The sequence below is a fragment of the Nematolebias whitei genome, chromosome 21 (genome assembly GCF_014905685.2).
Source record: "Nematolebias whitei isolate Nwh7 chromosome 21, NemWhi1, whole genome shotgun sequence".
Taxonomy (NCBI): domain Eukaryota; kingdom Metazoa; phylum Chordata; class Actinopteri; order Cyprinodontiformes; family Rivulidae; genus Nematolebias; species Nematolebias whitei.
Window position 1 is genome coordinate 11,495,846 of NC_056518.1, and position 21,458 is coordinate 11,517,303.

Genomic DNA, 21,458 nt, shown 5'->3' on the forward strand with positions numbered 1-21,458 from the left:
TCCTTGAGGAACACCATCCTGCATGGTTTAGTTGTTCCTCTGCTCCAACACCTGGTTTGAATGTGATTAACGAGCTTCTGCAGAACATGAAGTAATTAATTCACTGACTCGTGTTGGAGCAGAGAAACGACTGAAACATGCAGGATGGTGTTCCTCAAGGACCCGGGCTGGGACCCACTGAGTAGATGATCAGTGATAAAGCTGTACAACTTGAGTTCACTGAAAATAAAATTAGATGTTAAATGGACTGCGAGCGGTTTAGTTGCACCTCCCTGATGTAAACGTTGATCAACCTGCAAATGTGCACACCAGGAAAAGAAGCTCCGTGGCCGTGCACACCATGTGTAGTGAAGTTGTAGATGTTAGTTAGCTCCTGGAAGAGTTGTTACAAAATTCATTTCAGATGATCCGGTAAGGTCTTGTAGGGGTTGAGGATTCCTTTGGGGTCCAGCAGGGCCTTGATGTGAGTCATGAGGGCCACGGCTTGGCTCGACTTGCTGTAGTAGATGTAGTTCCTCTTTTTCAGACCGAGTCCATGCTCTGCGCTGATGCTGCCGTGGTACCTGGCTGCCCACTCGTACACGAACGGCTCGATGGCAGCCAGCAGAGCAGGGTCTTTGGCAGGAGACGTGATGTTCAGGTGCAGGTTGCCGTCACCTACAGAACGCGTGTGGAAAGACGGAGGATGAGGAGGAGTCTGGGTTAAAACTGAAAACAAAACGCGAGGTCTCACCAACATGTCCGTATCCCACCACGCTCTTGGCCCGGTTCCCCAGGTGCTCCCTGGTGTCTGTCACCAGCTGGTAGATCCGCTCCACTGGAAGAGAAATGTCGTACTTGTAGTTGAAGCCGTCGTGAGTCAGTGCCTCGGTGACGCGTTCACGCATGGACCACAGGGCCTGGAAAGGTGGAAATGGAAAGGCATCGATCTTTCTTTACCTGCGGGGCCAACTAAATGCTGGAAAGAACGTGGAAACGTGATTTTAATCAGAAAAAATCTGATTCTTAAAGATCCCTCTGAACCACTAATGCTCTCTAGGAATTTTCTTAAGTTTAATTCATAAAATAGTCGAGACATTCCCTAAAGGGAAGAGCACAGTACTTGGTTTAAGCAGAAGTTCATGAAGCAATTGAACCCTGCAACAGTTAACGTGTACATGCACACGCATGTCAAGTGTCTAATGAGTAAAACAATGATTCAAAGAACCGACAGATAAATAATTAACTTCTTAATCATGTTACGATGCTTTTAACTAGAGAAACTGCATTTCCTGCACAAATGCAGTGTGAATGCTTATTGTTGAAGAACTTGCTAAAAACAGCTGAAATGGAAGAACAAGTCCAGGTCAGCAGACGAAAGCAAAAAGGACATATTTGCCTAATTAGGTTTAAATAAGCAGAAATTAGCACAAAAAATAGGGAATTAGCTAAAAAAAAATAGCTGACAATTAGCTAAAAAGGCAGAAAGAAGCTAAAACTACCAGAAGGAAGTGGAAGGAGCTGAGAAGAGATCCAAAAATGTGGAATTAGCTGAAAAAGCTAAATTAAGCATAAAAAGCTAAAAAGTAGCTGAAAAAGCAGAAATAACTTAAACTAGCAGAAAAATAACTAAAATTACCGCAAAGAAGTTAATTTGGTTAAAAGTAGCAAAAATTACCATGAAAAACTTAAATGTATCTGAAAACAGCTGAGAAATTAGCTAAAAATGCTCAAAAGGTAGCTAAAAATATAGATCAACTTAAATTAGCATAAGAAAGCAGAAAGAACATGTTTGCCCAATTAGGCTTAAAGAAGCAAAAATGAGCACAAAAAGTGGAAATTATCTGAAAAAAACCTGAAATTAACAACAACAACAAAAAACCTGCTGAAAAGCAGCTAAAAAGGCAGAAAGAAGCTTAAATTACCAAAAGGACGTGGACAGAGCACATTTTTGATGAATTAGGCGGAAAAAATTTAAATTAGTGCAACAAAAGTGGAATTAGCTGAAAAAGCTAAAATTAGCATTAAAAACAGCTAAATATTAGCTGAAACAATAGAAAAATCTGAAACTTGCAGAAATGAGCTGAAAGGAGCAGAAAGGAGTTAGAAGAACAAAAAAATTGTAGTTGGCTGAAAGAATCTGAACAGAGCACAAAACAGCTGACATTAGCTAAAAGTAGCTGAAAAGATGTTTAAATTTGCACAAGGAAACTGAAAGAAGCTGAAGCAGAACAAAATGTGAAAGGAGCAGTAAAAGTAAACAGCTCTAAAGATTTGAAGGAGGTAAAATGAGCTCAATTCATTTTCTATGAGAAAAAAATGTCAGAAAAGGCTAAATATTTCAAAAAGCTAAAGTTGCACCAATACCAAAAGTTATATCACCCTTCTCCTGAATGAGCTGAATGTTTTGATTTACGATTTGTTGAAATGGCACAAAAATTGTGGAACGAGAAAGATGCTGAATAACGTAAAGAACAATGGATTACAACAGAGTGACTGCTTCATAAATATTCACACTATTATCAAACCAAGAAACTGAGAAGATGAGGTCACCTTTATTTTTGACTCCTCTGTTGCTACAGTTCCATCAGTAACTAACAACGACGTCATCGCTTCCTCTAGAAAGTTGTGAAGCTTCTGCGCATCGTGACTCGGATCAGATCCAGATGTTTCTATAACGATGTAGAAGGGGCAATCTGCAGAGCAAAGAAACAGACAGATGTTTATGTTTGATGGTCCCATGCTGAACAATGTGTGGATGTGTACCAGAGATGGGGTTGGACAGTTTGAGGTGCGTCTTCAGCAGCCTCATGCATTCACTGTCGAGGAACTCAAAGGCCGACAGGATTTCTCCCAGCATGCCTCTGCAGAGCTGAAATGCCTTCAGCAGCTGCTCAAAGGTCTCGCATCCTAAAAGTGGCAGCACAGACTGAGTCATGTGGATTGTTTAGTTTTCAAACCATCTTTTTACACACACGCTGTGAAAAAATCTAAGATAATCCTACCCAAGAAAACCACATTAACAGATTTTGGTTTTCGAGGACACAGGATGGAGACGGCAGTGATGACTCCCAAAGTGCCTTCTGAGCCGATGAAGAGCTGTTTCAGGTCGTATCCCGTGTTGTCTTTCCGCAGCGTGGCCAAGCAGTCCAGCACCCGTCCATCTGCCAGCACCTGCTCAGGATTCCCACATCAGGACAAACAAACTGCTGTCAGACATGAAGCCCATATCTTTGGTTCTTGGAGAAACTTTTTCACTTTTGCCTCCAAAATGATCGGTATGGTGGAATCCAAACAGAAAATGACTATTCACAAAGTTTGAGTTTATTAGCAGACAGAAAGACATGCCGTAATTTTTGGTTTATAAGCTGCCACTTCTTTCACACGCTTTGAACAATGCTGTGGCTAATTTATGGATGTTTTTTCTTCTTCTGACGGGCTAACGAGCTTCCGGTTGCCAAAAACATTTAGCTGCATCACACCCGGGCGCTCACATAATACAAGTCTCTCTTGAGGGGTGGGTCCTCGTGACTCAGTGAGGTTACCTGTATAAATAAAAGGTTTAAAAAAAAAATCGGAACAGGTCACAGTCGAACCTATGAAACTGGGAGGGGAAGCCAATGAAAAGGGAAGGAGGGAATTCCCCCCCGCCCCCATGTAGAGCAACTTTTCCTCCGCGGAGCACAAGCTTGCAGCAGGAGGAATATAAAGATAGCGATCAATGACTTCCTGGTAGGCCGCTGTATTTTTCCAACAACAGACGTGTGTGATGACGATTTTCTGAGGCTGTTCAATTCTGACACTGAAGATAACGACCAGTGATTTTAGTGCACAGGAGGAAGATGAACATAGCGATCAGTGACATTTCCTGGCAATTACTGTATTTTTTATTTTGTTTTAACCAGCGTGTTAAAGGCTTTGTTTAGGAAAAACATTGTTTTCATTCAACCTTTATTTAGACAGGTTAATCCCATTGAGCCTCTTGCACTGCTTATATTCGGTTGTGCGCTATAGTCTGGAAATTACGGTAATTTTTATATAGTGTTTTATAAAAACGAGCAGTTTCTCCTTTCTACAATCCACTCACCACTTCAAGACCCAGCACAGTGCCGTGCAATGAGCCGTATCGCAGCAGCCGCAGCCCGCCTGCATTAGTTGCCACATTGCCCCCGATCTGGCAACTTCCTTTGGCCCCAAGATCCAGTGGCATGATGTGGTCTCGCTCCTCCAGAAAGAGGGACAAGTTTTCCAAGACACAACCTGCCCGACAGGTAAGAATACCTGGAAAAGAAAACTAAATCTAAGGACACTTTATGAAGCAGTTTTCCTTTTAAATTGATCGTTTGGGGTAAAAGTTTGAATCTTACCCGAGACGTTGTCAAAAGAAATAATGTCGTTCATAAGAGAGGTGGAGAGGATAATTTCATCATAAACCGGCACACTGCCGCCCACCAGCCCTGTGTTACCTCCTTGAGGGTTCACCGCCAGGTTGTGACTGTTACAGTAGCTATCAAATGAAATCAAAGTATAAAGTGAGATAAATATTTGATTTACTTATTTGACGTGTTTAAGTTTACCTGAGGATTTGTGATACTTCCTTTGTTGTCCGAGGTCTCAGTAAGACTTCACTTGACCCTGCAGGAGAGATCAAAGGTAAATAAAATTTTAACTAAAATAAATGTGATTTTTTTTTTCCACAATACCAGACATGTTTGTTTTTTTCAGGTCTATGTTTCACCTCTCACAGACTTAAGCCAGTCCACGTTACTGGACTCCACCAGGTCAGGGTCAGTGATGGTTCTGCCTGGTAGGATCTTCCTGAAAAAGGCCAAATCCTCCACTGATAGTCTGGAGAAAGGCCGCCTCTCTGGAGCCGCAGCAGGAGATGGCCTGACTCCATCTGTTTTATCGTGCAACCTATGAGAAAAGACCACAAACTGTGCAGAGCCCCAGATGAGGAGAGGACTCTGGAAGTCCGCAGGTACAAGCAGAACTGTGGACGCGGCAGTGTTTTGGATGCACAAGCATCTTGGAGCTCTTCTCAGCCTGGATGTTCTCTGGAAAACTCTTAACATGACTGGAGTGAAGAGTGGGTGAGGCAAGCTGCAGGATTAAAGTGGGAGAAGTTTAGTCATAGGTTTATGAAGTAGCACCCTGTATGTATGAAATGTTTAGCAAAAACATTTAAAAATGAGATTATTTCCACCATTATGAACAAAGTCTCATGCTGTAGGTAATAATTCCACTTTATGTTTAGCATATTTTTGCAATTATAAAACACATTGATTTATCAAGCAAATAGTTTTAAATGCAAGTGCATTGATAGTTAGCTTAGCAAAAGGTTTATTCATTCATTCAACCTTTATTTAAACAGGTAAATCCCACTGAGCCCCGAGGACTCATTTACAAGAGAGACCTGATTTCAACAAAGAAAGATGACAACAATGGACAACAGCGACAACAATAAACAGTTATAAAAAGTAATACTGCAGTTTTTTTTTGTTTTTGTTTTTTTTAAACAAATAGGATGGCTAAAAGAAAAAGGTAACAAAAAAACATATAGATTCTAAGGAGAATGTAGAAAACTAAAAACAGGAACATGTCTGCATTGGTCCCTGCCAGGAGTCCAACAGATTCTTGAAGCCACTTAGAGAGGTCAAGGTCGAGAGCTTCAAATCTTTTTGTAAGATATTCCAGGAAACAGGAGCAGAGTAGGAGAAGGACCTTTTGCCTGGTTCAGTCCTCACTGAGGGAACACTGCAGGTAATAATGTCCTGAGAGCGCACGCTGTAGCTGCACTCACGCAGAGACATGTAGGAGGAGAAGTATGAAGGCAGCAGACCAAGAAGTGATTTAAAGATGAAAATGTACCAGTGAGAGAGTCTGTGTGAAGTTAATGATGACCAGTTAACCAGTGAATACTGGGTGCAGTGGTGGGTACGATAATCACAGCCAGTTATGAATCTTAGTGCACCATGATAGACAGAGTCCAACATCTGCAGCATCCAACATCTGCAGGGTTCTTGTAGGAGCATTCATGTAAATAATGTCACTGTAATCAATGGAGGGAAGGAAAGTCACAGATACAAGGCATTTTCTAGCATTCAGGGTTAGACAGGATCTGTTTCTGAAAAAGAAACCCAGTTTAACTTTCAGTTTCTTCATCAAGTTTTCCACATGGAGCTTAAAAGAGAGATGTGAGTCGACCAAGATACCCAACTATTTGTAGGAATCAACAAACTCAATGGGAACACCATTTGAGGATAAAATCGGAGGAAGAACTGCTGGGACCAACTTCCTATTTGAAAAAAACATCCCTTTGGTTTTGTCGGCATTTAGGACAAGTTTGAGGCGAAACAAATCAGTCTGGATGTAGTTGAATGCAGATTTCAAAAGCTGGAAAGCCTTAGCAACAGTTTTAGCTCGACAAGAAACAACTGTATCATCAGCATAGAAATGTATGGATGCATTAGGAATGTTTTTACCTACATTATGTATGTAGATTGTAAAGAGGGTGGGTCCTAAGACTGAGCCTTGTGGTACACCATTGTTGACTGTTAAATAACTGGAGGAAGTACCATTATGTTGAACACATTGCCTCCGGTCTGAGAGATAGTTAGAGAACCAACCAATGGTGTGTTCTGAGAAACCGATTTCTGAGAGTTTATGACACAAGATGTTATGATCCACAGTGTCAGAATCTTTAGACAGGTCTAAGAAAAGTGCAGCACAATAATCCTTAGCATTCAGTGCTTCAACAACGTCATTAAGAACCTTCAGTGAAGCAGTGGTTGTGCTGTGTTGTTTCCTGAAACCAGATTGATGTGGAGGTAAGATGTTAAATGAGTCCAGGTAATTTTTGATTTGAGAGTTTATCAGTTTTTTCAGATTACCACATTCATTGACTGGCTGGAGCCTTTAAAAGTGTTTTACTCACCGTAAATGTTCACCTAGTTCCCTGCTGCCCTCCGTCCATCAGAAACTGTGTGCTTCGTGTTAGATTACCGAATAAAGTCTGTCACTGAGCTGAAGGGCACGTGACAAATTAAAGATCTGAGTTTGTTTACAACTAGCATGCTAACGACGGCCGGAAATTGCGTAAAGGGTCAAAGGTGACGCGACTACAAAATGGACCAATCAGTGAGCGGCTTACAAATTGAACCAATAGACGCAAAGCTTTTATTGTCACTCAGCAGCCAATAAGGTTTGTTATTGCATTTCGCCCTTTAAGTTAACTAATAAACTTTATTTTGCTGTATTGTCTTTGTATGAATTTATGTTCTCAAATAAATCTACAAACTGTTGATAATTCAGCAACATATTGCAGTGTCGCTTATTATGGCATATTTTAATGTTCTCTGTATGAGGTAAATTTAATGTTATTTTATGCTTTATGTGTTGTCTAATTGTCTATATTAATATTTGGCATTACTAAATAAGTTACAAGAGCCTGAAATTATTTGTGTTTATAGTGGTCAACAGACATACTCAAACGCGCATAAATGTTTTAAAACCTTATCTTTTTGTATATTGCACTGCAGAAGAGCTGGACAGTTTGTGTAAATTACCAACCGATTATTGATTATGGAGCTAAAAGAGTGGTCAGCTCATTGTAATAAACAGAGAGACACTAAAACTAAAAATGCTCTTACACAATAAGGTCTAACAAAAGACAGATCTGGAGGAAACATGGAGATAGTCCCAAATATAGAAACAAACACAAAATACAAATTTATTTGCTGAAACTTTACACGTTTTGATTTGTGCATGCATTCTGTAAGAAACACAGCATGCATGTTTTGCATGTAAAGTCAGTAAATTAGTTTCAAAGACAAAGTGTGTGGCTCACAAGTAACATTCCCACTTACACTTAAAGCTAACACTACATGTTAATAAAATATAACAAAACAAGTGACGGGTAAGACCAGTGTAAAACAATGAATCCTGTTTGAGGCTCTGTAAAACTCAGGCTGAACCAAAACACTGATAATCCACTAAAGCCAAAAAAATACAGAAGGACGGACGTTTTCTCAGGACACATCTGCACCATAGCTGCTAATGAAAAGAAATCCTCACAATTCACGTGATGAATTCTGAATACGCACAGCATGCAGTTTTCTCAGCTTAAAACACAAACACTGAACCAGATGACAGAACAAATAACACTTCACCAAAAAATAAAGTATGTTTGATGGGAACCTACAAACGTTTTTAGGGTTAGCACCTTATCTCCACGTCTGTTTCGAGCTTTTGCAGAACCGTTATTTCTTTTGCCCGCAGCACTATCAAGTTAGTGTCGTAGCAGCCCTTTCAAAGCATTTCAATGATGGCTGAATTTCACTTTTCACTAACTGTGCTGACATTCACCGCAGATCTCCTTCAACCACGTTGAGCCATGAAAACTGGGAGCTGCTACCACCGAGCAGCACCGACTTCTGTGGCGTTCAAATGTTGCAACAAAGTTCCTCCAGTCAGGCTCTTCATTTGGGCTCGTCAGGATCTGCAGCGAGCTGCTGCTGGTCGAAGTCGGAGATGAGTTTCTTGATGTGAGCCAGTTTGTTGTGTAGATATTCACAGCGAGCCTTGTCCTGATTGTAGTTCGGGTTTGACTAAAATAAATAAAGGATGATCTGTTAGCAAAATGAACGAGTTATTCTGTTCATTAAAGTCATCTTGGAACAAGAAGGTTACCTTTTTAATTTTCCGGTACTCTTGAAAGATTTTATTCCGAACCGTCTGTGGAGAAAATGTGAATAAATCCAAAGTATCATGTCAGTCAAGTACAAGTGGCAACAAATTAAACAATGACACAGTTTACACACACATATTTGTAATTTGCAGTTCTTCACCTTGTATTTATGCGAGTCGTGGTGAAGCTGTTTGAGTTGCGTGTCCAGCTCCATGAACTGCTGCGTCACGCTGTCGATGCGAGCGTGTAAATCTCTGTACTCGCTGTACTCCTGGTTGAAGTCTTCTTTATAACTCTGTCTCTGCTTGTGGCTGCAAATCACCGTGAACTTCCTGTTCAGAGGGAAACAACGGAAAACTACCAGTTAAACAATCCTTGCTTTAACTGAATCTGATCAACCCTGAAGCACAAATCAGACCCTCCATATTTTCATTAAATGGAAGCTTCAGCTTTTTAATCCCCACAAACACAACAGACTTCCAGTTTTAGGAAAAACAAATTACCATAATTTCCAGACTATAAGCCACTACTTTTCTGCCTGCTTTGAACACCGCGGCTTAAACAATGTATGGATTTATTTATTTTCAGGCTAACGAGCTTCCTGCCACCAAAACATTTCACCTCATCACACCCGGGCGCTCACAAAGCTGCACAATACAAGTCTCTCTTGGGGGGTGGCTCGTGACTCGATGAGGCTACCTGGATAAATAAAAGTAAAAAAAATAAATAAATAAATCTGAACAATGAAATAACCAAACAGGTCACAGTGGACCAATTAATCTTGGTTTCATTGTTCTCTCCCCCCCTCCCCGTTGTGCCCGCAGGGAGGGGGGCGCAGTGCGCAGGAGGAAGATGAAGATAACGATCAATGACTTCCTGGTAGGCTACTGTATTTTTTATTTTATTTTTTAATCAGCCGTTTAGAAAATAATAATAATAATTAACTGTACGTATTTGTGTATGTTACTGGTACGTTACTGGTACGTATTGTAGCATTCTGCTGGGGCTGACTGCTGGGCACATGGCTTCAGAGAGGGATTATGGGTAAAATTTACGTTCATTGTTCATCATTTTGGTTAGCCGTTTATAGGGCTGGGCGGTATCTCGATATTTTAAAAACATCTATATCATTTCATACGTGATATAGAGTGAGACTATATCAATATAAAACAACAACTGTCTCATACGCTACGTAGAGTTAGAATTATACTTGAAAATCAGAGTTTTTCTCCCAGTGTGCACCTTCACACGGTCCCTCCTCCTCTCCCTCACTGAATACAAACCCAGCCGCTCCCCCCGCCCCCGGCTGTGTAAAACTGTCTGCTGCTGCAGCTCCCACTGTGAACAAGCTAGATGCAGATATCACTCATCATCATAAGTCTTTGTTGACTCAGTGGAGACACTCTGGTGGCATGGATGTAAATTCCTGATGGGTGTGAAAATGACTGGGTAGCTGCTTCAAATGAGAGGTTTGGTGTTCTCCAGGACATGAACTGGTTTACAGCAGCAAGGTGTGAAGCTGTCTTCTCATTAAAGAACACGGAGACAAATATCCAGTTTAGGGTGATTTATTTGCCGTGTTTCTTCTGGTATTTGCACACAGCAGTAAACCAGTGAAGCGCAAACAGAAGCTCAAACAGCGAGGCTCCGTCGATGTCGGGAGAGAAAAATCTCGTGGCACTTTACACAGAGCGGTGCGTTCAGTAGCATCAGAACAGCCACGGTGCATTCAAGAGCATAGGAACCATGAAATTCAGAAAGAAGCGAGCCGTGACCAAACAGAACCGAGCTCAGAAAACAAGCCAACTACACAACGACGTGAACTTTCTAACAGCTTTGTTAATAAAGGGCTCCGTACATTTTCTGTTTAAAAAACCTTTCAGAGTAAATATCTCATGTTACATCGTGGACATCCGTGACTCATAGACAAGTGCAGGCTTTATGTTTAAAAAAAATTACATATAATTTAGTGAGCACGGCTTGTATTCCGGTTCGCTCAATAGTCAGGAAATGACGGTACGTTCCTTCATCGGGAGTTCATGAAGGGAAGAAAACAAGAGTCAAAGCTCTTAGTGAATCTACAGAAAGCTACAACAAAAAACAAAACTTACAATAAATAGTCGTCTGTGTCCGTCTCCTTTTGAGGCACGTTAGAGTCAAACAATGATTCACTCAGCTCTGAAAGAAGTGAACGTTAATCAATTAAAAACATAAAGAAAAGAGATGCTTCAGGTTGTAAATGTCGGCCCTCACCTGTGCAGTCCTGAGCATCTTTGTCATTTGTCGCCTCAGCACTGTGATCGCTGCCTCTTTCCTTCTGCTCTCTGCATTCATCTTTCTCCTTGTGACGTGAAATAAAAAGTCTAAATGACATGACAAAGAATAGCTAAGCAACATAATAACAGTGTTCTCACGTGTTCTCGGTGTTTGTGTTTGCTCTTCTTCTTTTTCTCTCTCCGTCTGCTCAGATCAGGTACTATCAGAGGAGATGGGGGGCGATCAGAGTCTGTTTGAGGTGGTTCTCCTGGGCCTTTAGGTCCCTGTTGAGCAGAACCTGTTGGCTTGAGTCGTTTAGCTGCTACAGCTTCCTGCTGACAAACTGCTGACAGGGAGTCAAAGAGTCTTTTGGGATCAAGCGAGTTTCCTCGCCCGTCATCTGCTTTCACTTCCGTCTCTCTCAGAGTGGCTGTGTGTCTGGATGCCTTCAGCTCAGAGTTGTCTCTCGCCGTTTTGCTCGACAAGTGGGATATTCTTGGCTTCCTGCTGACTAGAGAGTCTGTGCCGTCCTCAGGGGCAAGTTTTGGGCGGTGTGCTGGTGAAGAGTTGGGGGTGTCTCGAAGTGGGCTGACCTGGGCCTCGGGAACCGTGAGGAGGTTTTGTTGGGGTTGAAAAAGTCTTCTGCAAAGAAAACGGCAAGAGTTCCCCCAGTTATTGTTGAACTGGTGACAGCCCAGAGGAAAACATGATCGTGGAACCATGATGATTAAGATGAAAATTTAACGCACTTTCACATAGATTTATATATTTTTGTCCTTCAGTCTCAGCCCTCAAAAGTATTGAGACCTGAAAGTGATCACTTTACAAACACATTGTTTGAAACACGTGACACATTTTAACTGCCTGTCAACAAACCATTCCACAGCAGCAGCTGGACAAGCACAGACCTTTGACCTTGATTTGAGGGGAGACTGTGTCTTTTATTTCCTAAAGCTTGACGCGTGCTCTCAGTGTTTACCTGACAAGGATGCGTTTCAGAAGTTGCTGGTCCCCGGTGGAGTAGCCTGGCCAGTCTTTCTGCAGCTCCTTAAAAAGAGCGTCCTTCAGGACAAACGTACGGTCTCTGCCACTGGGCTGGCCCACCTGCAGACAAACACGCAGGTGAGACACACATTGAACCCAACACTCCGATATTAATATCCTACAGATATCGAAAATAAATTCTTGATCAGGTATCGCGACAGTGATCGATCATAAGGACAGGAGCTGATTGCTGTTCATTTTAAAAATCTGCCAAACAAGCTAGTGAAGCGATTGTGTTTTCCTCTTATCTCAGCTCCTTTATTATTTATTTTACATTATATTTAGAATTGCTGAACCATTGGAAAGGTTTGTTGAAGTTTATTTTTTCATATCCTGATGCATGCTCAATAATCCAGGTAGAAAAATCTAAAAAATAAAATAAAATAAAAAAAAGTTAAATCTGGTCCTCTGGACATTAAAAAAAATAAATGAATAAACTGTAGAAACGTTTGGTCTTTCATACGAAAGGATGAAACTGACTGAGGAAGTCTTTCGGATGAAAGACGAAACGTTTCGTGTTTTTTTTTTTGAATGTCCAGAGGACCAGATTTAACTTTTTTAGATTTATTTTTTTACGTTTCACCAAAAGTTGTCAACCTTTGTTTTTGTCACAGTATCTTTATTATTATTATTTATTTAACATTGGGTGTTATACTCATAACTGCACTGACTGAACAAATTAAAGTTTTTACATATTTGAACAAGCTTATGAAGCTACTGGTGTGTTTAAGTGCGCTGTACTGGTGCAGAGTTTTCAATAAATTTATAATTCAGTACATTCACGTCTGCGTTTAAAGAAAACCAAATGTTTTGCGTTAATTCGCCGTTTTTCAAAAAGTCAAAGTCAACTTTATTGTCAAAACTGCAATATGTACAGGACATACACAGGATTGAAATTACATTACTCTCAGACCCCTGGTGCAACAATAACCATTTAACATTAAAACATTTAATAAACATAAGCGTAAAATGATACTGTCCTAAATTGTACAAACCGGATTCCAAAAAAGTTGGGACAAGTCCATTTTTACCACTGTGTGGCATCCCCCCTTCTTCTTACAACACTCAACAGACGTCTGGGGACAGAGGAGACCAGTTTCTCCAGTTTAGAAATAGGAATGCTCTCCCATTCATGTCTAATACAGGCCTCTAACTGTTCAATCGTCTTGGGCCTTCTTTGTCGCACCTTCCTCTTCATGATGCACCAAATGTTCTCTATAGGTGAAAGATCTGGACTGCAGGCTGGACATTTCAGTACCCGGATCCTTCTCCACGTAGCCATGATGTTGTGATTGCTGCAGAATGTGGTCTGGCTTTATCGTGTTGAAAAATGCAGGGTCTTCCCTGAAAGAGATGACGTCTAGATGGGAGCATATGTTGTTCTAGAACCTGAACATAGTTCTCTGCATTAATGGTGCCTTTCCAGGCATGCAAGCTGCCCATGCCACAAGCGCTCATGCAACCCCATACCATCAGTGATGCAGGCTTCTGATCGGAGCGTTGATAACAACTTGGGCTATCCTTGTCCTCTCTGGTCCGGATGACATGGCGTCCCAGTGTTCCATAAAGAACTTCAAATCGTGACTCATCTGACCACAGAACAGTCTTCCATTTTGCCACACTCCATTTTAAATGACCCCTGGCCCAGTGCAAACGTCTGAGCTTGTGGAGCTTGCTTAGAAATGGCTTCCTCTTTGCACTGTAGAGTTTCAGCTGGCAACGACGGATGGCACGGTGGATTGTGTTCACTGACAATGCTTTCTAGAAGTATTCCTGAGCCCATTCTGTTATTTCCCTGACAGTGGCATTCCTGTTTGAGGTGCAGTGACGTTTAAGGGCCCGGAGATCACGAGCATCCAGTAGAGTTTTACGGCCTTGACCCTTACGCATAGAGATTGTTCCAGATTCTCTGAATCTTTTGATGATGTTATGCACGGTTGATGATGATAACTTAAAAGTCTTTGCTATTTTACGCTGGGTAACACCATTCTGGTATTGCTGCACTATCTTTCTGCGCAACAATGGTGGAATTGGTGATCCTCTTACCATCTTGGCTTCTGAGAGACACTGACACTCTGAGAAGCTCTTTTTATACCCAATCATGTTGTCAGTTGACCTAATTAGTGTTAATTGGTCTTCCAGCTGTTCGTTATATGCTCAATTTCCTTTTTTTAGCCACTTATTGCTACTTGTCCCAACTTTTTTAAGATTTGTTGACACTGTGAAATTTTGAATCAACATATTTTTACTTTAAAATGTTACATTTACTCAGATTAAACTTTTGATCTGTCACCTATGTTATATTACGAATAAAATATTGACATTTGCCATCTCCACATCATTGCATTCAGTTTTTATTCACTATTTGTTTAGTGTCCCAACTTTTTTGGAATCTGGTTTGTAATATAGCAGTATAAATATATAAAAAAAGTATATCTATAAAATAAAATGAAGGTCCTGACATTGACATTTGTAGTAAAGTGACACAGCAGCATATGCAGTGAATGTGCACAGTATATGTATGAAGTCTTAGATATGGGTATAATAAAGTGACATATGCAATTAAAAAAAAAATCAGGTCTCTCTTGTAAACGAGTCCTTGAGGCTCAATGGGATTTACCTGTCTAAATAAAGGTTGAATGAAAAATAAGGCTAGTAAAAAGACCTGAATCAGATCAGTATCGAGCGACACTAAACCTCATATATCGATATCAGAAGTGAAAAAAGTGGATTGGTGCAGCCCTACTCAAAAGTAAACCTTCTTCACCTCCATCATCACAGAGTCCAGTCCGTCTTTGTCTCCTCCCGTCAGTCCGTCTTTCTGCAGCCTCAGGATCAGCTCAGGCCTCTTGTACGGCCTCAGTGCCAACAAGTGCATGACTCTCTCCCTGAGGGGCCTCTCCTGGACACCCTCCCCAGTCTTCTTAGGACTGGGACCCTTCCTCTGCTTTGACATGTCCGCCCCCCTCTTAATGCTGCTGAGGAGGGGGCGAGATGAGTGTTTGGGCTTGGTCAGTTTGGCCAGAGCCGGAGCTGGAGCTCGAACCCGCACCTTCTTTCCTGCAGGGGAAATATAAATGACTTCATGTCAACAGATACAAAACACATGTATTTCAGGCTCGATGAGATTAGACACAGGAGGAGGACTTGTTTCCATGAGCAGAAGTGTGGATGAAAAACAGAGCAGGGCTCGGTTCACCTCATCAGAAAGCCACAGTCAGATGCACAAACCCAGCAGAGCTCAGAGCAACAGCAGCTGTCTCGTTTCACAGAGAACCACACAGTTGCACAAGCATGTCGTGAGTAAGGTCGTTTTTTTTTAACTTCCCCTGAACTGACAGACTCATCAAACCTTGTACTTGTGTGTCAGTGTGTGCTTTCACCGAGGAGACAACAGCAACCGTTCAGAAGGAAGTGGTTTGGTGGTTGGATTTGCAAAAACAGCAGGAGCAGATAAAAAGACCAATCACTGGTTTTACTGGTTTTACTGTATGATTGCATCTAAAACATATTTAGTGCATGTTTGGATAAGGCTTGTAGACGCAGTGCTTGTATGTGATGAACAGAAGGTAGATGGACAGGAGAAACAAAAACACACTGTCTGTTTACTACAGCTGTTGCCAGGGCAACCGATGCTTTAGGGCTGAATGTGTTTTTAGATGTTATACCAACAGAACATGGTCTTTGCTCTTAGCTGGAGCTGGTTTTATAACCGTGCGCACTCTCTGAGTGTTTTTCTGATATTACTTGCCTTGGTAGCGTGCGCCATTTTTGATGACAATGGCCCCCCGGCTGCGCGTCTCCTCCTCGGCCTGAGCCAAGCTCTGACGAGCCTTATCGTACGAGTCATCTGTAGCGTTCACCGTCATCTTCTTCGGAATCACCCCGAGACATGACAGCTCCTCAGCAGCACTGAGGGGAGGAGGAGAGCTCAGACGTCAAGCCTCTCTTTGCATCTTACCAGTGTTCCCAGTAAAACCTGCTTTTAGGTCCTGATTGTTTAGGTACAGGCGAGGTTTCAGCAGGAAGACGTTTCCCCTGAGATCAACTCTTCAAAGATCTCTGTAGTAGAACTCACATGGTCGAATTAAACATTTAAAAGAATCTCAAGGTTTCTCAACATTTATGAAATTTTCTTCACAGCTTTCCATGACGTCAGGAACTCTGGAAAATTCTGGCAATTAAAGCCAACGAGTCACTAAAAGCAGGTGATTTTCTCACTGGAAGCTAGGCCTGTCGCAATAACAAATTTTTCTGCGCGATCAACTGTCTCAGAAATTATTGCGATAAACAATAATATTGTTTGAAATTTACAATAATTAGTAATTATTGTAAATTTTAAGAAAAAATGGTTGATTTGTTTTGACTGTAGTACATTTTTTTGACCACCGGATGGCAGTATAAGACTTTGAACTGAAGGATGGATAGTGAGGGAGCGAGCAGCGTGTCTCTAAGAAAAATGGGAAGGAGGCCCCTTGACGTGACATGGGCTGTCTCTCTTTCCTGTTTTTCAGTTCTCAAAATGGCAGATGTTCTGTGTGGTTTGAGCTCTTTAGCATAACATTTGTCACACAAAGCTTTAATGATAAAAAAAAAAAAAAAAAGTAAACAAGTTCTCAGCTTTAATGTGAATCAAACCCTTTTGTACCGAACAAAGTGAAGACTATATTTATGTTTCCGGTGACATTTCGTTGAGTTTTACCCTGAGCCGTGGTGTCTGATGCAGTCAAAACTTCCATGGGGATTGTCACGAGCAACATGGGTCACTCCAAAGGTGAAGATCCTCACTTCATCACTGTTTTCTGAACAAGGGATGGTGATTCTCTACGGGGGAGAGCACAAAACAAAACCAGCAGATTGAACATCTTGTTGGACATATAAAATATATGGAGCTAATTTACAGACTTCTTGTATGTGAGCAGTAAGTTCATCTCACCCCTTGATTTCCACTGAAACAGATGGTAGCATGTGAAGCGCAGCCCTGAAGGAATAAAGAAAAAGTTTTGTGAAGCGGCTTAATGCTACTGACGTTAGTGCAATATGTAAATGAAATAACATTTAGTCAATAAATGTTATACAGAAAGCACATTTTAAAATAAAAGCCGTTCAGCGGATGACGCAGTGACCTTGAAGTGGGGTCATGTTGATGGGAGGGGTTCACAAAAATGACAAACTTTTTGGTTTTCCACACATTTTGCACGTGTGAATACGTTTTCTTTCTTTCATAGAAGCAGGTGTGCTTTAAACGGTTTTTGTTTGTACTTTTACATCTATGGAGGCTATAATCAAAAGGTAGCTAAGCTTCTTATTTAATTCCTGAAGATGTTCTGAATGGAAAGATGTGCAGTCAGTGTATACGTTTATAAACTTTGAGTTTCAAACCTTTGAGTTATGAACATCTTCATGAACCAATAAGGAAGTGGACTCAACTTGCTAGGAGGTCCTTCCCCTGAATGACGGAGCGACTCCGTCAGTATAAGGTGACGGTTGATGGATGTATTATTTCCGTCGTGTCTTTAACCTCCTACATTACATGACCTACCCGTTAGCTTCATGATTTGTTGCTCAAGTTAGTATGGATTAAATGATCCAGTTTACATCTTCCAAAAAATATAAGGCGTTGCATTAAATAAAAGCATAAGGCAATCATTTTATTATTTATTAACCTTTATTTAACGAGGCAAATCCCGTTGATATCACAAATCCCTTTTGCAAGGGAGGGCTGGACCTGAAGGCAGACTAACATGCATGTTTTTGGGCTGTGGGAGGAAACTGGAGTACCTGTAGAAAACCCACGCCAGCACAAGAAGAACATGCAAACTCCACACAGAAAGACCCCAGGTCCAACTGGGGATTGAACCCAGGACCTTCTTGCTGTGACGCAACGGTGTTAACCACTGAGCCGCCATGCTGCCAAATGATTTGCACATCTCACAAACCATTATTTTATTCACAATGAACATAAACTGAGCCCAACTGATATATCGGTAGGGCCGATATTTTAGGCTGATATAGACATTTGGGGACCTGTCGTATCAGTGATAATTGGCGCATTATGCACCGATAAACACTTTTCATTTTCACCCCTAAAATGCTGCAAACGAGTCGTTTCCTTATTTGCATAATGTGTAATTGTACAATGTATCCAGCAGAGGGCACATGTAGACTACTTTCAAGTCATGGCCGTTCACTTTAAGTTTCACTTTCAGGGCAGTCGAAGCAGCGAGCAATACTGTGTAGAGTATTTTGCTAAACAGAGCATTGTAAGTTTATTTTAACTGATATGTAAAGTTTTAAAAAATCAACAGTAATAAATTCTCTTCAATCCTCCAAACTGCTCGTCATTAGCTACGTGCCTCTCAAGTTAGCAAGCTAACGTTTAGCATAGGCCTTGTAAAACTTTATCCAGAACAATAAATCTAACGTAGCGATAAAACACATCAGTGTTAGTAATGGTATTTTTGTTGTCCTCGATGAAATGCATTATCAGAAAAACTTACTTCTCTGCAAAGAAAATAAACTCTGCTGCAGTCCATAGTAATTAGATCTTCACCATACATACCGTCAGAGAGGCAACCTGTTGAGCTGCGCTGCTAACAGCCTGGATGGTCCAGCTCCTCTTTAGTACAGAGGACATGGCATCCATGGATCTCAAAACTAATTTTACATTCCCTTTACCTTAGTCCATTTCAAACGAACCAGAGAAGATGGCTGCGTTTCTGGATGGTGTTCACATCTGAAGAGCATTAAGCAGCATTTGTGGATTCATTCAACCTTTATTTATTATACAGGTTAATCCCACTGAGCCTCGGGAACTCATTTACAAGAGCTGGTACAGGGAACTGTGTTTACACACAATGATTGGTGGAGGTGTTCCTGAGCCCTGGGTGCAGCCATGTCCATAAAAGAAGCCGATCTATTTTTAATCCAGTTCTGCCAGAAGATAACGAACTTCTAATAATGACCTTCACTCTTCTCCTTGGAGCTCAGAGATTTCTTCAAATGCTTGAAATCTTTTGACGATCTCCTGAACTGTAGCTTATAGGATTTTTGATTTTCATTGTTCCGTTCAGGAACATTTTTCTGAAACTGTTTCACTATTTTTAGATGCAGTTTTTTGCAGACTGGTGAACCTCTGCCCATCTTTACTTCTAAGAGATTGTTCTTTTTATACCCAGTCCTCTTACTGATCTGTTGCACAGTAACCCAACTGTAAATATTATTCGTAACACTTTTAGTCTTTTGTTGCCCCATCCCAACTTTTTGGGATGTGAGGCTGCCATTAAATTCTAAAATACACATTTTTCTAAAAATAGGAACATTTCTTAGCATGCATACAGTATTTGATATGTTTACGATGTTTCCTTGCAAATAACATAAAGGTTTATGAGGTTTAATTTACATTTTACACAACATCCCAACTTTTGAGGAATTTTAAAATTGATGATGTTTGCAGAAGTTCAGTTTTAAGACAGCATTATTACAAGTCAGCAAGGACGCTGATCAGGTGGAGTCTGCACACCTTTTGATGCCTAATCATAGGGATGCACGATATTATCGGCATGGTATCGTATCGGCCAATATTAACGTTAAAGTTCAATATCGGCCATTCCATCAAAATAACTCACAGATATAAAATAAGATTTTTTTTTTGTTGGTGAGGATGTCAGATTCCGAAGATCTATGGGCTACGTTGAGCCTCGCTACATCGTCCCCAGTCTGAGACATTTTTCCGTTTCCCAAGTTACAAGTAGTGGTGCACCGATTTATTGGTCCGCCGATTTATTGGTCCGCCGATATATCGGCCCGATTTCCTTAATTTTAGGAAATTGGCCGATACTTGCATGAGAAACCGATTTTACCGATTTTTTTGTAGTTTTAACAATAATTGTCTGAACTTCATTTATATTTCAAGAGCACTGTCTCATGTCCAGTTAAAACAAGTTTGTATTGTTTCTAGGATATTGTTCAAGTGTATGTTTTCAATAAAATAAGATGGAAAATTGAAGGTGCATTGTGACCTTATAACACCTGACAGTGTCGATTATAAAACAAAATCGGTATCGGCAGCTCAGACTTTTTAGAAAACAAGAATCGGCCAGAAAACTGTAATCGGTGCACCCCGAGTTACAAGCCGTCATATCTGACGTCAACGAGAAGCTAATAGCTGATAGCACTCGGTGAGTTTTACCGCAGACATTTGGATGTTGTGTTAGCCCCGTTAGCATGATCAGTCTTACGGCGCAATGAATAGACAAAAACTTTGAAATTAAAAAGTCTGTCCTTCATGCACAGGAGTGCAGAGGATCCCACACTGCAGCTGAACCTGGAACAAGCCTCCACAAGTGAGACAGCATCACAGGTGACTAATGCTAATAAATAACATTTAACACTTTTCATTTAATATAAGTTAAAGTGCTATGCATATCATATGACTGTTACTGAATATACGTCACCAGCTCTTACAGCTGTTACACAATTTTTTGTAGCAAATAAACCTAAATAAGAGGATATGTTTTGACAAAGGAACGTATATAAAATATCGGTATCGATAAGTTTTAACATATCGGATATCAGCCAGATATTCAATATTGTGCATCCCTACCTAATCAGTCATTAAAAGGTGGAACAACAGCTTTGCGTTTTGAAGCCCATATATTATAAATCACTTTTCTTTTTTTTTTTACAATAAACCAGCAGTTTAGTTGTTTGTGGTGTATTTATCCTATAAATGATTGATAAAACATACAAACTCTTACTGCTTTAAGTAATTGTAAATAGTACTTTATTTAGCACATTAGCACTCTAAATAGCATGGACCTCTTAAATTAAAAGATCCATGCTATTTATTTAGAGTGATGCATACTCCCAGTAGGAAACATTTCCCACTCCAGGAAATGGGTTTATTCACTTCTTGCCACTTGCTATGGTTCATGCGTGGATAAAGAGGACTGGTCCAGTGCAACGTCAGCATCAGTCGAGTCTGAAGACAACAGTAATAAAATAAACGTGTATTTCGCAGATCAGACCTTTGCATTATTTAAACAGAGCTCTTGTTAAAAGGTCAACACATTGTTCCAGCAGCTTTCCACATAACAGCACCCTGACAATGTAATAAAACGGCTGCAGGCGTAAGTTGGCCTGCAGGAAAACGAAAGGATGACGACAAAGAGACGCGCTCGCCACACCCGGATGGAAAGTATGCAGAAGGATCCGACTGACCTTTCCCTGGAGGGGATTTTGTAAATCCACCTGTTGATGAGTGCACAGACTGAGCAGAGTCTGGGCCTGCAGCATGTGCAGGTTTGCATCTTTATTATCCTGGATCTGTGCTCAGATGGGTCCTGCACATTGTAACTGTGCATGTGTGTGTCGGGTGTTCCCCCTGCTCATCACAGCATGACTGCAGCAGGGTGGTTGGAGCAGAAAAGACGTGTCTGTGACTGCAGCAGGGTGGTTGGATCAGAAAAGACGTGTCTGTGGCTGCAGC

General features: G+C 41.0%; 2 protein-coding genes across 2 annotated transcripts in view; both read right to left on the reverse strand.

The window, feature by feature from the left end:
• Nucleotides 1–255: 255 nt before the first annotated feature.
• d2hgdh (D-2-hydroxyglutarate dehydrogenase) lies at nucleotides 256–7,055 on the reverse strand. Its single transcript, XM_037695017.1, has 10 exons — nucleotides 6,917–7,055; nucleotides 4,718–5,082; nucleotides 4,557–4,614; nucleotides 4,347–4,486; nucleotides 4,067–4,260; nucleotides 2,985–3,153; nucleotides 2,746–2,889; nucleotides 2,533–2,675; nucleotides 734–899; nucleotides 256–657 (listed from the first exon to the last, which is right to left on the reverse strand). The coding sequence occupies exons 2-10, from the start codon at nucleotides 5,052–5,054 to the stop codon at nucleotides 395–397; spliced, it is 1,614 nt and encodes a 537-aa protein (XP_037550945.1). The 5' UTR covers nucleotides 5,055–5,082; nucleotides 6,917–7,055; the 3' UTR covers nucleotides 256–394.
• Nucleotides 7,056–8,224: 1,169 nt separating this feature from the next.
• Nucleotides 8,225–21,458, reverse strand: part of LOC119427811 (RNA polymerase II elongation factor ELL) — a 13,972-nt gene continuing 738 nt past the window's right edge. The window contains exons 2-12 of the mRNA XM_037695457.1: nucleotides 16,905–16,949; nucleotides 16,671–16,792; nucleotides 15,720–15,880; nucleotides 14,736–15,028; nucleotides 11,904–12,028; nucleotides 11,083–11,566; nucleotides 10,922–11,009; nucleotides 10,780–10,846; nucleotides 8,829–9,000; nucleotides 8,671–8,715; nucleotides 8,225–8,588 (exon numbers count right to left, since the gene is read on the reverse strand). Coding sequence (XP_037551385.1) covers nucleotides 8,460–8,588; nucleotides 8,671–8,715; nucleotides 8,829–9,000; nucleotides 10,780–10,846; nucleotides 10,922–11,009; nucleotides 11,083–11,566; nucleotides 11,904–12,028; nucleotides 14,736–15,028; nucleotides 15,720–15,880; nucleotides 16,671–16,792; nucleotides 16,905–16,949 — 1,731 coding nt within the window. The 3' untranslated portion in view covers nucleotides 8,225–8,459. The remainder of the gene's footprint in view (nucleotides 8,589–8,670; nucleotides 8,716–8,828; nucleotides 9,001–10,779; nucleotides 10,847–10,921; nucleotides 11,010–11,082; nucleotides 11,567–11,903; nucleotides 12,029–14,735; nucleotides 15,029–15,719; nucleotides 15,881–16,670; nucleotides 16,793–16,904; nucleotides 16,950–21,458) is intronic.

Excerpts from the sequence above, each read along its gene's own strand:
- d2hgdh (XM_037695017.1), bottom strand. The coding sequence starts at position 5,054 with ATGTTAAGAGTTTTCCAGAGAACATCCAGGCTGAGAAGAGCTCCAAGA. Across the intron at positions 4,487-4,556 it reads GAAGTATCACAAATCCTCAG|CTACTGTAACAGTCACAACC; the intron begins GTAAACTTAAAC and ends TTCATTTGATAG. Across the intron at positions 3,154-4,066 it reads CTGTGCTGGGTCTTGAAGTG|GTGCTGGCAGATGGACGGGT; the intron begins GTGAGTGGATTG and ends AATCCTGAGCAG.